This window comes from Stegostoma tigrinum, chromosome 10, assembly GCF_030684315.1.
Source record: "Stegostoma tigrinum isolate sSteTig4 chromosome 10, sSteTig4.hap1, whole genome shotgun sequence".
Lineage (NCBI taxonomy): Eukaryota > Metazoa > Chordata > Chondrichthyes > Orectolobiformes > Stegostomatidae > Stegostoma > Stegostoma tigrinum.
This window is the reverse complement of record NC_081363.1, coordinates 83596080-83612000: the sequence shown is the minus strand read 5'-3', so window position 1 is coordinate 83612000 and position 15921 is coordinate 83596080. Positions and strand designations below refer to the sequence as shown.

The 15921-nt window shown below is 41.6% G+C and overlaps 1 protein-coding gene across 1 annotated transcript in view; it reads right to left on the bottom strand.

The window, feature by feature from the left end:
* LOC125455295 (cytosolic phospholipase A2 zeta-like) overlaps positions 1 to 15921 on the bottom strand; it is a 99330-nt gene that overhangs the window by 58716 nt on the left and 24693 nt on the right. Inside the window, exons 9-11 of the mRNA XM_059649470.1 lie at positions 11068 to 11129; positions 7922 to 7988; positions 1412 to 1590 (exon numbers count right to left, since the gene is read on the bottom strand). Of these exons, the coding sequence (XP_059505453.1) occupies positions 1412 to 1590; positions 7922 to 7988; positions 11068 to 11129 (308 nt within the window). The remainder of the gene's footprint in view (positions 1 to 1411; positions 1591 to 7921; positions 7989 to 11067; positions 11130 to 15921) is intronic.

Here is a 15921-nt window from a genome sequence, read left to right as displayed (position 1 = left end):
TCATTCAGCATTGGTGTGATATCTTGGAATCCTAACAAAATTGGAGTTCTGGAATTGGGGGATGCTCTCCACTGGGAACCCCTTTTTATGCTGGAAACTGCAAGTGAACTGAATTGAATGGAATCATTTATTGTCATGTGTATTCAATGTAAAAGTACAGTGAAAAGTGTGTACATTGGTGTACACATTAACTTAGTGTCAGCGTGACCCAAAGTCATTTACATGCATTGTTCGTCTTGTCTGTACATGTTGCGTTAGGCTTTCAGCTCACGCCACCCTCCTCATACCCCCACAGAACCTTATCTTTGGACATTAAGTGATGCCAAATGCTGTAACAATGCCATTGGCTCTACACCAAGACACTAACAATCACAGGTATGGTTCAAACCCATAAATTCATACATTTCAGAATCATTTACAAGCTGCTGTCATCTGTGCCAAAGTTCCCTCAATAGGTCTTTTTCCTCCTTTCCGTCCCACTACACCTCAGTGTACTAAGGAGTGAAGACAGTCTGCTCAACAGGGATAACAAGGTGTAGAGCTGGATGAGCACAGTCGGCCAGGTAGGATCAGAGGAGCGGGAAAGTTGACGTTTCAAATTGAGACCCTTCCTACTATCTTTGCTCAACAGGGAAGCCTTTTGGTCCTGCAGTTTTAGTTGGGTGACCTGATGGATATTTAGGTGTGGGCAGGCCAGACATGGTGAGGGTTTCTTGCCAGAGAAGGTAAGTTGAATGGTGTAAATGACCTATATGTCTTTTCACTGACGTTTTAAAAATAAATCCAGATGTCTCCACAATCCATCAAACTCAAGTTGACAAGATTAGAAAAACCACAATGCACAGCAGTAGATGGTAAGCCATTCAGCCCACTGAATGCACTCCATTCCATGAAATCATGAATGATCTGATCACTCTCACTCCACTTTCCTACCTTTACCCTATAACCTGCAATTTCCTTCCGCGTCTACCCAGGTTGTTTCAATAAGTTTGCTTCTCATTCTTCTAAACTCCAATTGAGTACAGGTGTAACCTATACAACCTCTCCTCACAAGATTGTTCCTCCATACCAGGTTTCAGCTTTCTTTCTTATCTTTTCTTAAATAATGAGACCAAAATTGTTGTGTGTTCCGGCTGTGGTTTGACTTGTGCGTTGTATAATTTTAGCAAGGCCTCCTTGTGTTTTTAAAATCCATTTCCTTTTAAATAAAGGCCAACATTCCATTTGCTTTCCCTATTACTTGCTGAAGTTGGATGTTAGCCTTTTGTGATTTATGCACAAGTATGAAGCATCTTTATTAAATTTAAAGCAGCAATATTCAACTGGCCTCCCTCTTCACTTGCAGTAACATCGAGTATTTTAAAACAATGGTTTAAACTAAGTGAAATCATTATGTGAATAAGTTTCTAACCTGCAACTCTGTGCTGGTTTGAATCAAGTCAATATTCAGTTTTGGATCCAAACTCTTGTCGATATGGAAAAAAAAATTTTCATCCCACACAGGATTTGATAGAGGCTTGAGTGTGGTGACCTGCTCCTCTTCAAAGGCTCCATCAACTCTCATGGACATATTATACTGTGCATTAAGACCTGCAAGAGCAAAACTGAGCTTACTAAGCATTAAAATCTTAAGAAACAATAAACTATGAATGTATTGCATACTACAGATTGCGTCTTGTGCCAGGTGATGGGGGTCATGGTCACTAAGTGGAGAACCAGCAGAAGCTTCTCAATGAGATAATAGGAGCTGCAGATGCTGGAGAATCCGAGATAACAAGGTGTAGAGCTGGATGAACACAGCAGGCCAAGCAGCATCTTAGGAGCAAAAAAGCTGACGTTTCGGACCTAGACCCTTCATCTGAAAAGGGGGAGGGGGAGAGGGTTCTGAAATAAATAGAGAGTGGGGGAGGCAGATTGAAGATGGACAGAGGAGAATATAGGTGGAGAGGAGTCTTTCCGGAAGGTCTGCTGGTATCCCATGCCAATTAGGCAGTTGAGAAACCACTGGCTGGTATATGTCAGGGATTAGGATTGCAGCATTGAGGAGGCAAGTCACAGGTGAGTTATGGTGGGACAGGTTGTGCATGTGAGCATGGAGTAGCTGGGGTGTGGGGCAGTTAACAAAAGAAAACAAAAATGGGCAGAGAGTCTCAGGAGAATCTCGCACTTCCTAATATGAAAAATGAATGTACCTAAGAAGTAACATTGCAAATATAAACAATTTCAACTGCTCCACCACTAGTGGCATACTTCAAATGCTAAAGTTCTGAGCTCTGCAAATTCCCTACCTACACTGGTCAAATCGCTTTACCATTCTTTAATACATACAGCTTTGACAAAGCTTTTGGTCACTTCCCTGGTATCTTCTCATCTGGTTTGGTATCCAATGTTGACATGTCCTGTCTGTATGCCCAGCTGTTCAGTCATTCAGTTACACAGCACGGAAACAGACCATTCAGTCCAACTTGTCCGTGCTGACCATGTTCCCAAGCTAAATTTGCCCCACCTGCCTACATTTGGCCAATATCCCTCTAAACCCCTCCTATTCATATACCTGTCTAAATGTTTTTTTAAATGTCGTATCTGTACCTGCATCTGCCACTGCCTCTGGCAGCTCATTCCACATACGGACCACTCTCTGAAGAAGTTGCCCCTCAGATCCTCCTTTAATCTTTTCCCTCTCACTTTAAATCTATGTCCTTTAGTTTTGGACTCCCCTATCCTTGGGAAATAACCTATGCAATTCATACTATCTAAACCCCTCATGAGTTTATTAACCTCTAGAAGGTCACCCCTCAACCTCCTATACCTCAGAGGAATGAAGTCCCACGCTATTCAGTCTCTCCTTCCAAGTCATATCCTCCAGTCCCAATAACATCCTTATAAGGTTGTTTCAGAGACAGTAGGAACTGCAGATGCTAGAGAATCTGAGATAACAAGGTGTGGAGCTGGATGAACACAGCATGCCAAGCAGCATCAGAGGAGCAGGAAAGCTGACGTTTCAGGACTAGATCCTTCTTCAGTAATGATGTTTTGGGCTTAGACCCTTCTTTAGATTTCTGTGTTATCCAGCTCTACATCTTGTTATCTAGCACCCTTTATAACCCTTGCTGATTAAAAATCTGTTCATCTCAGACTTGAATATACTTAGTGATGCAGCCTGTACATGTAAAAAAAAAATTCCAATTTCAGTACCCTCAGACAGGAAAAAAATTCTCATTTTTGTCTTAAATGGGTGACTCTTTACTCTGAGCTGGTCAGAGACTCTCCAAATGGAAAATGACCTCTGAGAATCAAGCTAGGCAACCAGACAGCAATACAGGATAACAGGTAATTTCGCTGCTGTTATTGCACACTGAGTCATTAAACTCTGCTGGGAAAGCAAAGGGACAAAAGAAAACTTTAGATTTCACCCGAGGAAGGGTCACCAGACCCAGAACGTTAACGCTGTTTTCTCCTTCGTTGATGCTGCCAGACCTGTTGAGCTTTTCCAGCAACTTTGTTTTTGTTCCTGATTTAAAGCATCTGCAGTTCTTTCAGTTTTTATTTAGATTTTACCTACTTGACCAGCAAAGCCTAGTGAGTTCTCTGTAACATTAATGGAGCTAATCTCTCCCAAATCAGACCCACTGCAACCCAATAACCACAACTTCAACATCCATTAAGGTTGGCATCAGACTGGAACACTCTGCTGTTGTCCTTTTCTGATCTCACACTTACCAAGTAACTTCAAAAGAAAAGAAGAGGACAGAGTTTTGGCATTCATCAGATCAGGCAAAACTGACAACTCAGGCAGCATCATCCTAGAATTCCTTAAGAACTTAACGCAACATAATCACAATATGATAATGAAACAAAGAGCTATGGATGCTGGAAATCTGAAACATATAAAAAAATTGCTGCAGAGACACAGCAGGTCTGGCAGTATCTGTGAAGAGAAAGCAGAGTTAACATTTTGAGTCCAGTGACACTTCTTCAGGAATTACAGTAGCTAGGAAAAAGAAATGTACGTGTACATGTGCCAATGGTGGGGAAAGGAGTGAACAACAGGTGGTGCCCAGACAGACACTGACAGGCAGAAAAGGGATGGTTGATAGCATGCCAAGGAGAAAGGAAAGCTGATAATGGGAACCATACATAGGTAAAAATGGGTTGGCTTGCTGAAAGCAGCCCATATTATGACAGAGTCTGGGGTGGGAGACTGTTAAAGGACACTGAAGTCAGCTCTAAAATTATTGAACTTGATGTTGAGTCCTGAGGCGAGAGCGTCCCCAAGCAGAAAGTGAGATGCTGTTCACAACATGCTTGCTTTCCAATGTGCAAGCCTTTGGCCAGACGTCCAAGTTATATCAACACAAAGGAAATTCCAAAATCAGTCACTTGTGTGAGAAATGATAATATCATTTGTGTGTTATAACAAGATCATGTGAAGGATCTCAATCCATTTACACTTTGAGGATTAAATTTCAAAGATACAGTCCAACTGTAGACCTGAAAAGAATGTGCTTGATTTGCACTTTCAATCCAAACTAGAGGCAGTATGGGCTCAAATGAATAGTGGATAGTTCAGTGGTACACTGTAAATGAACATCATAGTGAGTAAGACATGCTGACCGACCGCAAATTCCACATACATCTCACAAAGTAGATTAGCAGATCTTAACGACTGTAAATCACTTTAGACTAATTTTAACTAATTTATGTCAACTTATAGGTAAAACATGCATCTCAAGTTCACCACGTGACTGAGAAGACATCTCAGAATTGATTTTTGGTTTTGTGGGATCACAATTTAGTTCCTGATGATCCCATTTTATCCCATGCTTTAATCCCATATTAAAGTAAACACAGCAATTACCTTAAATCTGCGCTTGTTTCAAAGATTCTTCGCTGGTAAAATAGCTTTTATCACTTTACATCACCAAATGTTATACTGTGGATGACAAACATGAACATCAATATAATGTTCAAGGATATCAGGGTCTTGGACGAGGTACACTAAAGACTTTAGTAGAATGATAAGACAAATGAGAGACTACAGAAGATGTGATATAATTCAATGTTCCTTCTAAATCACACAAAATTAAGGCAAAAATGAATAGAGGTGCTCAAAATTAGAAAGGGTTTTAGCAGATTTAATAGCAACACTGAACGAGAGTGGTGGGGTGGCAATTTTGGGCGAGAGATGGAGCTGTCAGAAGCACAAATTTAAGGTAATTGTGTGTTGCTTTAATATGCTAATAAACCAGGGATCAGAATGAAACCAAATGATTAATTGGCATGTGCAGTCCAGCAAAAGGCAAGTACACCTGGTCATTTGCAACTACATGGTGTGGTAAGATGTTAAATAATTCTGTAGGAGTCTTTCAAGTAAACAGAATTCATGTGACATTAGACGGGTTATTTATCGATAATGCAAGAAATACACATACTGGGGGTAGAGAGGGATGTTCTTTCTTGTACCCTCGACAATGGTGTGTAACAACGTAACTAAAATATCACTTTCCTAACTTTTATCTTTTGCCTGTCAACAGAGTTTCAGTGTTGGATTCAATTGCCAAAAATGACTTGCATCTATCTAGCACCTTTCACAAAAAATAAGTCCCAAATCATTTAAAGGAGCTTCATCAAACATAAGTTAGCACTGAGCTGGCCAAAGATTTGGTTGGAGATAAGTTTTGACCAATAACTACAAGAGGAGACATATAGATCCGTTAAAGGAATGAATTCCAGAGTATAAATTTGGGCAGCTGATGGCATGACCAACAGTAGTGCAGTTATTGGAATCTAAGGTGCATAAAAGAGTAGAATTGGAGCAGAACACCAAGAACTTTGAGGCACATAGGGCTGGGGAAATTTACAACAACAGGGACAGGGCAAGACAATGGAGGAAAACTAGGATGAAAATTTTGGGGAGAGATAGCAAAAACTGCAGACACTGGAGTCAGAGATAACACTGTCGAGTGGGAGGAACTCAGCAGGCCAGGCAGCATCAGGGGAGCGGGAAAGTTAACATTTTGAGTCGGACTTTATAAAGTAGGTATTTGAGCTTTGAGCTCGACAGCTGAAGGAGGGTCCCGGTCTGAAATGTCAACTTTCCTGCTCCTCCAGCTCCACACTTTGAAAATTTTTGCTTCACCAGAGTGGCGTCCAGTGCAAGTCAGTGAAGACAACGGCAGAAACAAACAGTTTTCACCCGACAGGAAATGTTAAAGAAGCTGCTTTATTACCATTTACAAGCTCTTAAAAGTCACCTTACCAAGGATAGGAAAATTAGAATTATACCTTGCCAAGGACAAGATAATCAAATTATTGTCACTCGAAACTTAAAGGCAGCACAGTGGCTCAGTGGTTAGCACTGCTGCCTCAGCGCCAGGGAGCCGGGTTCAATTCCACCCTCGGGCCATTGTCTGTGTGGAGTTTGCACATTCTCTGTGTCCACGTGGGTTTCCTCCCACAGTCCAAAGATGTGCAGGTTAGATGGACTGGCCATGCTAAATTGCCGAGAGTGTTCAGGGATGTGTAGATTAGGTGAGGTATAGAGCAATGGGTCTGGGTGGGATGCTCCGACGGTCTGTGTGGGCTTGTTGGACCGAAGGGCCTGTTTTCACACTGTAGGGATTTTAAGATGGCTGCAGAGTAGGGCTCTCTGATCGGATCCCCACTGCTCGCCAGGCCTTTTCCCTTTTTTCTTCTCCTCTTTATAGCTTTTCTTTTCTTCACCACCCCGCCCTATCTGGAGAGTGGAGTTGAGGAGTGGGGTGAGTAGGGGCCAGGTCCTGCAGCGGGGAGAGTACTGAATGAAGACCAGCATGTGGAGGCTGTGTGGTCTTGTGCTCTGGGGCCTGAGGGTACAGACAGGTAATTAAGTATTTACAGTAAATTATCATTCTGGACTTAGAACATAGAACATTACAGCACCTCTTCATTGTTTCATGCTAATCTTTATTCTTTTCTACGCTGTATCAACATTTTTTTAACCTGTAAGATTTGTATCTAGGTACTTGTTCCTAAGTTGGTGCCATTAAAGGCAGCAATTGTAAAAAAACTTTTCACTGTACTTCTGTACTAGAATACATGTGGCAATTAAGGACATTCTATTCTATTCGAATAGTAAATAGGCATTAGGTGATGTTGAAATGTGAGTTGCCACACAGTAAAGTCCAAAACATGCTTTATAAAGTAGGTATATGAACTTTGAGCTCGACAGCTGTAATGTTTTTGAAGTTTTTCTATGGAACCTGAGACATGGCAAAGACGCTCCTGTTAAATGCAATTATTACAAATGGTAGTTTTCAGTCTCTGCTTCATTTAGTTAAACAACAACAAAAAAAGAAAAACAGAAATGAAAACCAAACTGAGTGGGTTTGGCAGTATCTATTAATGCTGACAGTCCTTCAGCACTCAATGTTGAGTTCATTAATTTAAAGATTCTGAACAGCTCTTTCCATGTCTTACACCAACCCAGGTCCATTAATGACATGGGTTACTTTCAGCAGAGCCAACCCTTTTTCACCCACCGTTCCCACTATCACCTATTTAGCTTTTCTTCTTCCCTGGCTTATCATCATTAATCTGTCTGTATGCCTAATATTTTTCCCCTCTCTCTTCCTGGGCACCATTTCTACTTAGCCACTCACTCCTCCCCCCAATGTCAGCAAGATAAATACAACATTTTCTCAGTTGCTGTCAGTTCTGAAGTACGGTCACTGGACTCAAGATGTTACCTCTTTTTGGTCTGCAGATGCTGCTAGACCCACTGAGTTTCTCCAGCAATTTCTGTTTTTGTTTGAGATTTCCAGCATACATGGGGTTCTTTAATTAACATCAATAAATATTTGTTTGTGGTTCTGGGCAGTAACATAAGCCTATAAGGAAGAACACAAACCTATAACACCTTGCCAAGTGCTTCAGCACTTACCTGTGCCTACCTGGTGGAGATTGTTGACCTTCTTCACTTTGGTCTCCACACAAGTACAGGGTTGAGCCTAGTCAAAGAAGGAAAACATAAAATACATTATTTCAGAATAAAAATACACAGGAGAAAGCAAATGTACAGGCTGTGGATTACAAGTACTGGGTTACCTTTTTGCCTCTGTTAATGTCAGGAATCACTGTCATTTTCATCAGTGACTGGTCATCTGAATTATGTAAGGAAGCAAGTAAAGACAAGCCGGTGCTGTGCGTATTCTCACTTGAGTGAACAACGATCTCATTTATACCATGATCAGAAAGCTACACATGGTCAGCAATGAATGAATGCATGCATCCAGAGTGAAGCACAACCCAAGTGAGCATATCTTTGAGGCATTCTGGAGCAGTATGGAAATTCAGCACAAATGGGAAGAAAAGCGTTTTGCTTTTTTTTGGTGCATTGTTTATAAGAGTTTATTTAGAAACAGAATACATTGAAGCCCAGGATTGGGACCCCAGTATGTAACAAAAAGTGATATCAGAGTCATAAAGATGTACAGCACAGAAACAACCTTAGGTCCAACTCGACCATGTCAACCAGATATCCTAAATTTGTCTAGTTCCATTTGCCAGCTTTTGGCCCACATTGCTGTAAACTCTTCCAATTAATATACCCACCCAGATGCCATTTGTTGCTATTGTACAAGCCTCCACCACCTCCTCTGGGAGCTCATTCCATGCATGCACCATGCTGTGTGTGAAAGAAGTTGCCCCTTGGGTCCTTTTAAATCTTTCCCCTCTCTACTTAAAATCTATGCCCTGTAATTTTGGACTCCCCTAACTTGGGGAAAAGGCCTTGATTATACATTCTTTTCATTTATAAACCTCTAAGTTCATCCCTCCAACAGAGCCTCCAATATCCAGGGAAAATAGGCCCAGCCTATTCAGCCTCTCACTATGACACAAACCCCCCGACCCCGGCAATATCCTTGTAAATCTTTTCTGAATCCTTTCAAGTTTTGCGACATCCTTCCTTTTACAGGGAGACTAGAATTAAATGCAGTATTCCATAGAACATAACAGCACAGTACAGGCCAGGCCCTTTGGCCCTCAATGTTGTGCTGACCTGTCATACCGATCTCAAGCCCATCTAACCTACACTATTCCATGTACGTCCATATGCTTATCCAATGACGACTTAAATGTACCTAAAGTTGGCAAATCTACTACCGTTGCAGGCAAAGCGTTCCATTCCCTTACTACTCTCCGAGTAAAGAAACTACTTCTGACATCTGTCCTTTAATCTTTCACCCCTCAATTTAAAGCTGTGCCCCCTCGTGCTTGCCGTCACCGCCCTAGGAAAAAGGCTTTCCCTATCCACTCTATCTAACCCTCTGATTATTTTATATGTTTCTATTAAGTCGCCTCTCAACCTTGTTCTCTCTAATGAAAACAGCCTCAAGTCCCTCAGCCTTTCCTCGAAAGACCTTCCCTCCATATCAGGCAACATCCTAGTAAATCTCCTCTGCACCCTTTCCAAAGCTTCCACATCCTTCTTATAATGCGGTGACCAGAACTGTACACAATACTCCAAGTGCGGCCGCTCCAGAGTTTTGTACAGCTTCACCATAACCTCTTGGTTCCGGAACTCGATCCCTCTATTAATAAAAGCTAAAACACTGTATGCCTTCTTAACAGCCCTGTCAACCTGGGTGGCAACTTTCAAGGATCTGTGTACATGACACCGAGATCTCTCTGCTCATCTACACTACTAAGAATCTTGCCATTAGCCCTGTACTTTGCCTTCTGGTTACTCCTACCAAAGTGCAATACCTCACACTTGTCTGCATTAAACTCCATTTGCCACCTCTCAGCCCAGCTCTGCAGCTTATCTATGTCTCTCTGCAACCTACAGCATCCTTCGTCACTATCCACAACTCCACCGACCTTAGTGTCGTCTGCAAATTTACTAACCCAACCTTCTACGCCCTCATCCAGGTCATTGATAAAAATGACAAACAGCAGTGGACCCAACACCGACCCTTGCAGTACACCACTAGTAACTGGTCTCCAGGATGAACATTTCCCATCAACTACCACCCTCTGTCCTCTTTCAGCAAGCCAATTTCCGATCCAAACTGCTATATCTCCCACAATTCCATTCCTCCGCATTTTGTACAATAGCCTATTGTGGGGAACCTTATCGAACACCTTGCTGAAATCCATATACACCACATCAACCGGTTTACTTTTATCTACCTGTTTGGTCACCTTCTCAAAGAACTCAATAAGGTTTGTGAGGCATGACCTTCCCTTCACAAAATCGTGCAGACTATCCCTAAGCAATTTATTCTTTTCTAGATGATTATAAATCCTATCCCTTATAACCTTTTCCAACACTTTACCAATAACTGAGGTAAGGCTCACTCATTCCAAAAGTGGCCTAACCAATGTCCTGCACGGCTGCAACATGACCTCCAAACTCCTATACTCAATGCACTGACCAATAAAGGCAAGTGTACAATCTGCCTCCTTCATGACACTGTCAATCTCAGACTCCACTTTCAGGGAACTGAAAAACTATTAGTTCATTGGTTGATAATAGCTGCTAATTTGTCTATTATACCTTACTTTCAGAATAATGGTAAATAGGAGAAACAATTTAAAGATTAAAAACTAATAAAAACAGTCGGAAGTCTTTTTAAAAAAAATTAAGAACTATGTAAATATAATAGAGATGTCAGGCCAAGCAATATGTTGTATCTGCATGATATGGGAGCCAGTGGACACCATTGTGGTTCATTGTGACCATATATAAAGCAAACACTGCAACACTTCAGGGAGTGGGAGAGTTACCTGGATGTTGTGTTTCAGGAGGCAGTCACACTCCTTAGGTCAACTACCTGGGGCACCTGAAAACTAACACACCGTCAACATGATTAAAGAGGTAAGCCCGTGGTTCAAAGATTGGAGTGGGAGAAATGTGTTCACATTTATGGGACACTGGCACTAGTACTGACGAAGCGGGGGGAGCTGTTCTGAAGGGATCACAATCCTGGTTAATAGTATAACTGGGGCTCAAAAGAAACAGTAGCAATTCTGTGAGAAAAGATATGAATCAAACAATTGGAGCATATATACAAAAAAAAGTACAGCATAATTATGGGTGACTTTAATCTTCATGTCGGCTGGGTTAATCAAATTTGAAAGGGTAACTACAACAACAAATTCAGAGTGTATTAGGGGTAGTTTCCTGGAGCAATATGCAATGGAGCAAATCAGGGATCAGGCTATCGTGTGGAAAGAAGTTCCAAAGATTCTCAATTCTTAAAGAGGAAATTCCATCTCTATTTCAAATTGCTATCCCTTTATTCTGAGACTATGCCCTCTGGTACTATACTTTCCCATGAGGGTAAACACCTCCTCAGCATTTGCCCGGTCAGGCCCTTTAAGAATCCTCAGGGTCTCAACAAGAACACCACCCCATTCCTCAAACCTACATTCCAATCTGTTTCGCATTTGCTCATGATACAATCCCTCTACATTAGGGATCATCCTTGTGAACATTCTCTGAATTGCCTCCAATGAATTGATATCTTATATAAAGTGATCAAAACTGCTCACAGTACTCCACATGTGGTCTCACCAGCACCTTGAACAGTTCTAGTAAGACTTCCCTACTCTTATACGCCAACCCCTTTAATGGAGAATGAGGCAGTTTTAATAAATAACCTCAGGAGTAAAATATCCCTTAGAAACTGGTGATAATACGATATAAATTAATATTCAGTGAAAAATATGGGTCAGAAACAACTGAAACTAAATAAAATTTAAGACTATAGTGGACTGGGCAGACAGATTAACAGGAATGACAGTTACTAGCAGTAGCAGACATTTATGATAGTGATTCATGACTGTCAACAAAAATACACCCCAGTACAGGAAAGATTCAGAGAGTTAACCAAGGAAGTTAGGGCAGTATTAAGTTGAAAGAAAACATACATAAAAGGAGGCCAAAGTCAATGATAGCTCCTTGAAGACTGGTATAAACTTAGAATCCAGCAAGGGAGGACTAAAAAGATGATAAATGTAGAGAAAATAAATTTCTAGGGCAGGGGTGGGGAACCTTTTTACACTGGAAGGCTGCATGCTGAGAATTTAACATTTAACAAAAAAGTGTCATATTTTTGTCAACAAATTTACTAATTTTAATTAAAGCCTGCTATTATATGAGGGCTTTAAACAAATGAAAATTCAGCGAAGACATATTTTCTGTTCGGCAAAGTTAACAATAGAACTAATAATAAATGAAAAACTTAATGACTTTTTTCATGATTGCTTGTTGCGAGACGGGAATCTGATATTTGGTTCCAACATTTTTGACCGTAGCTATAATTGGTTCTCCGGGTGAATATCTGTCATCTGAGACCTCAAGTATGTTTGAACTTGTGTCACATATAAAAATATTGATTCAGAAAAGTAGGTTGTGAGAAAACATGACCGCATTCAACAAGCACGTTGACATAGACATATGGCATTTTTCCATATTTCAGTGGGATCCTTCTTAGTGTCAAATAGAGACTTCAGAATATTATCTTCTGAGAGCTCAATCAGTTCTATCTTTAAGTCATCAGGCGCTCCAGAGACATCAACCAGATATGGTTGAAAAGCTAGTATCAGTGTGAGATCATGTGTGTCTCAAAGTCTACAAATCTTTCACTGTATTCTTCAATCAGGGAGTCTAGAACAACTGTGGATTTTTCTCACGTCGCATTTCTTTAATGATTTGCTTGTATCCTGTTCATTAATTGTCTTTGCCAGTTCAGGAACGTGTTCAGCTGGAAGTTCCGATCAGGTAAGGAGAGTTTTGAAAAAGGTCAGCTTTTTCTGAAATATCTGGGTTTTTAGCCACATGTCAGATATAGATTTAGTTTTAGCCTGCGAAACAAAAATCAGATCATTTTGTTTTGACATTATATCTCACAAAAGTGCAGCATTTTTTCTTTTGACAATTCACATGGTTCATTCAGTTCCCCAAAAAAATCTTGATTTGTTTTTGCAAAGGAAGAAGCTTATAAGTATTTTTCCTTGTGACAACCAGTGCACTTTAAAATATGGCAAATCCACACTGAATGTTACATCATCAGGCTGAAGCATGTTGCAAAATTGATAATGCTATAATGCATTTGCTCAAATGTAGTTTACAATACCAATAATTTTATTTAATGTTGCACTTAAAATAGTAGATTTGGCATAGAGATTCTGTTGATGCAAAAAACAATGCAAGGAAATCAAAGTGTTTGGATCTGGCAATCTTTCATATGTTCCTCTCATGGTAGGTGTACTGTCTGTGCATACACTTACTAAATTACATAAATTCACTTTCGCTCCATGGCATCTTTCTTTGATGAATCTAAAGATGTCAATTCCACGAGTCATTGCCGTAAGGGTACTCAAAGCCAGTAACTCCTTGTGGCAATGTAAGTCCGCAGTTATATCACAAGTTAAAAATAACACCTGTGCTAAGTCAGTAATGTCAGTGGATTCATCCAAGGCAATCGAATAATAAATGTGAGGCTGGATGAACACAGCAGGCCAAGCAGCATCTCAGGAGCACAAAAGCTGACGTTTCGGGCCTAGACCCTTCATCAGAGAGGGGGATGGGGAGAGGGAACTGGAATAAATAGGGAGAGAGGGGGAGGTGGACCGAAGATGGAGAGAAAAGAAGATAGGTGGAGAGAGTATAGGTGGGGAGGTAGGGAGGGGATAGGTCAGTCCAGGGAAGACGGACAGGTCAGGGAGGTGGGATGGGGTTAGTAGGTAGATGGAGGTGCGGCTTGGGGTGGGAGGAAGGGATGGGTGAGAGGAAGAACCGGTTAGGGAGGCAGAGACAGGTTGGACTGGTTTTGGGATGCAGTGGGTGGGGGGGAAGAGCTGGGCTGGTTGTGTGGTGCAGTGGGGGGAGGGGACGAACTGGACTGGTTTAGGGATGCAGTAGGGGAAGGGGAGATTTTGAAACTGGTGAAGTCCACATTGATACCATTAGGCTGCAGGGTTCCCAGGCGGAATATGAGTTGCTGTTCCTGCAACCTTCGGGTGGCATCATTGTGGCAGTGCAGGAGGCCCATGATGGACATGTCATCTAGAGAATGGGAGGGGGAGTGGAAATGGTTTGCGACTGGGAGGTGCAGTTGTTTGTTGCGAACTGAGCGGAGGTGTTCTGCAAAGCGGTCCCCAAGCCTCCGCTTGGTTTCCCCAATGTATATACTCTCTCCACCTATCTTCTTTACTCTCCATCTTCGGTAACCAGTCCAACCTGTCTCTGCCTCCCTAACCGGTTCTTCCTCTCACCCATCCCTTCCTCCCACCCCAAGCTGCACCTCCATCTACCTACTAACCCCATCCCACCTCCTTGACCTGTCCGTCTTCCCTGGACTGACCTATCCCCTCCCTACCTCCCCACCTATACTCTCTCCACCTATCTTTTTTACTCTCCATCTTCGGTCCGCCTCCCCCTCTCTCCCTATTTATTCCAGTTCCCTCTCCCCATCCCCCTCTCTGATGAAGGGTCTAGGCCCGAAACGTCAGCTTTTGTGCTCCTGAGATGCTGCTGGGCCTGCTGTGTTCATCCAGCCTCACATTTTATTATCTTGGAATTCTCCAGCATCTGCAGTTCCCATTATCTCGAATAATAAATGTCTTTACTTTGGCACATTGTATGAAGTTGTTCTCTTCCACTGAGGGCGTTGCTGATCAGTCATGGTCCCTTCTTGAAAGAGGTAGTCGTTTGTACTTATTAATCTTAACTGAATCTAAACATCCCACAACTTCGACAATGCGTTCCTTACGATTTCCACATCGCTAAATTGCTTGCCTCTTCTTCCAAGTACTTTATAAGTTACTTCAGTGATGTCAGTCCTTTGTCCTGAAATTGTTTTAAATACTTGCTGCTGCTGCTTTTGACTTTTAATTTTCTTAGGGTTTCAGAGTTCTCCTTCCAGGTTAGCATATTTGTGGTCCTTATGAGTTGTGTAATGCTGTTACGTATTTCTTCAATGTTGTAGTTATGGTGTTACCAAGCAAACACATCGTTGTATCTTCCACAGCTACCACATAAAATTGCAATTCCCATTCTTCATTGAATACTCTGTTTTCTTCCTTTAATGTTCTTAGTTTTTAACATGACTGGGTTGCCAGTAAAAATTTTTAAAATGGTACACAGATTTAGAAGGGCGGATTTAGTATTTGCAGGCAAATAGGCAAAAGTTTGAACTAGTACCCCAAAAGGCCGCAAACTAGCGAGGAACATAAAAACTGACAATAACAGCTTTTTCAAAATGGCACAGGAGTTGATATTTGATATCAATTTTTTATGTGAAAGATACTGGAACATCACATTAATACTAAAGAATACAGGGGAGGAGGTATGCATCATGATCTTTAGAGAGGTAGTATTAACCAAACTAATGGGGCTAAAGGCAGATACAATGGCTTGCATATTAGGATCTTAAAACATGCAGCTACAGAGATGGTGGATGCGTTGGTTGCAAGTTTCCAAAAGTCACTGGATTCTGGAGAAGTGCCAGTGGATCGGAAAACTGATAATAATAACAGGGATAATACAGTGAAGACCTGGAGGAACACAGCTGGCCAGGCATCATCAGAGGTGCAGGAAAGAGAACACTTTGGGTTGGGACCGTCTGAAGAAGGGTTCCGAATCAAAATGTCAGCTTTCCTGCACCTCTGATGCTGCCAGGCCTGCTGCATTCCTCCAGCGGCACAACGTGTTATCTTAGTCTCCAGCATCGGCAGTTCTTAGTATCTCTGCTAATAATAACGCCACTGTTCAAAAGGAGGGAAGGTGATAACTGTAGATCAATTTGCCTCACATCTATTACTGGGAAAGTATTGAAATTAATTAAGGGAATAGTAGCAGAACATTTGGAAGTAATAATCTAATCAAGTGGTGTGGGCACGGCTTCCATGAAAGGAAAATCATGCTTGAAT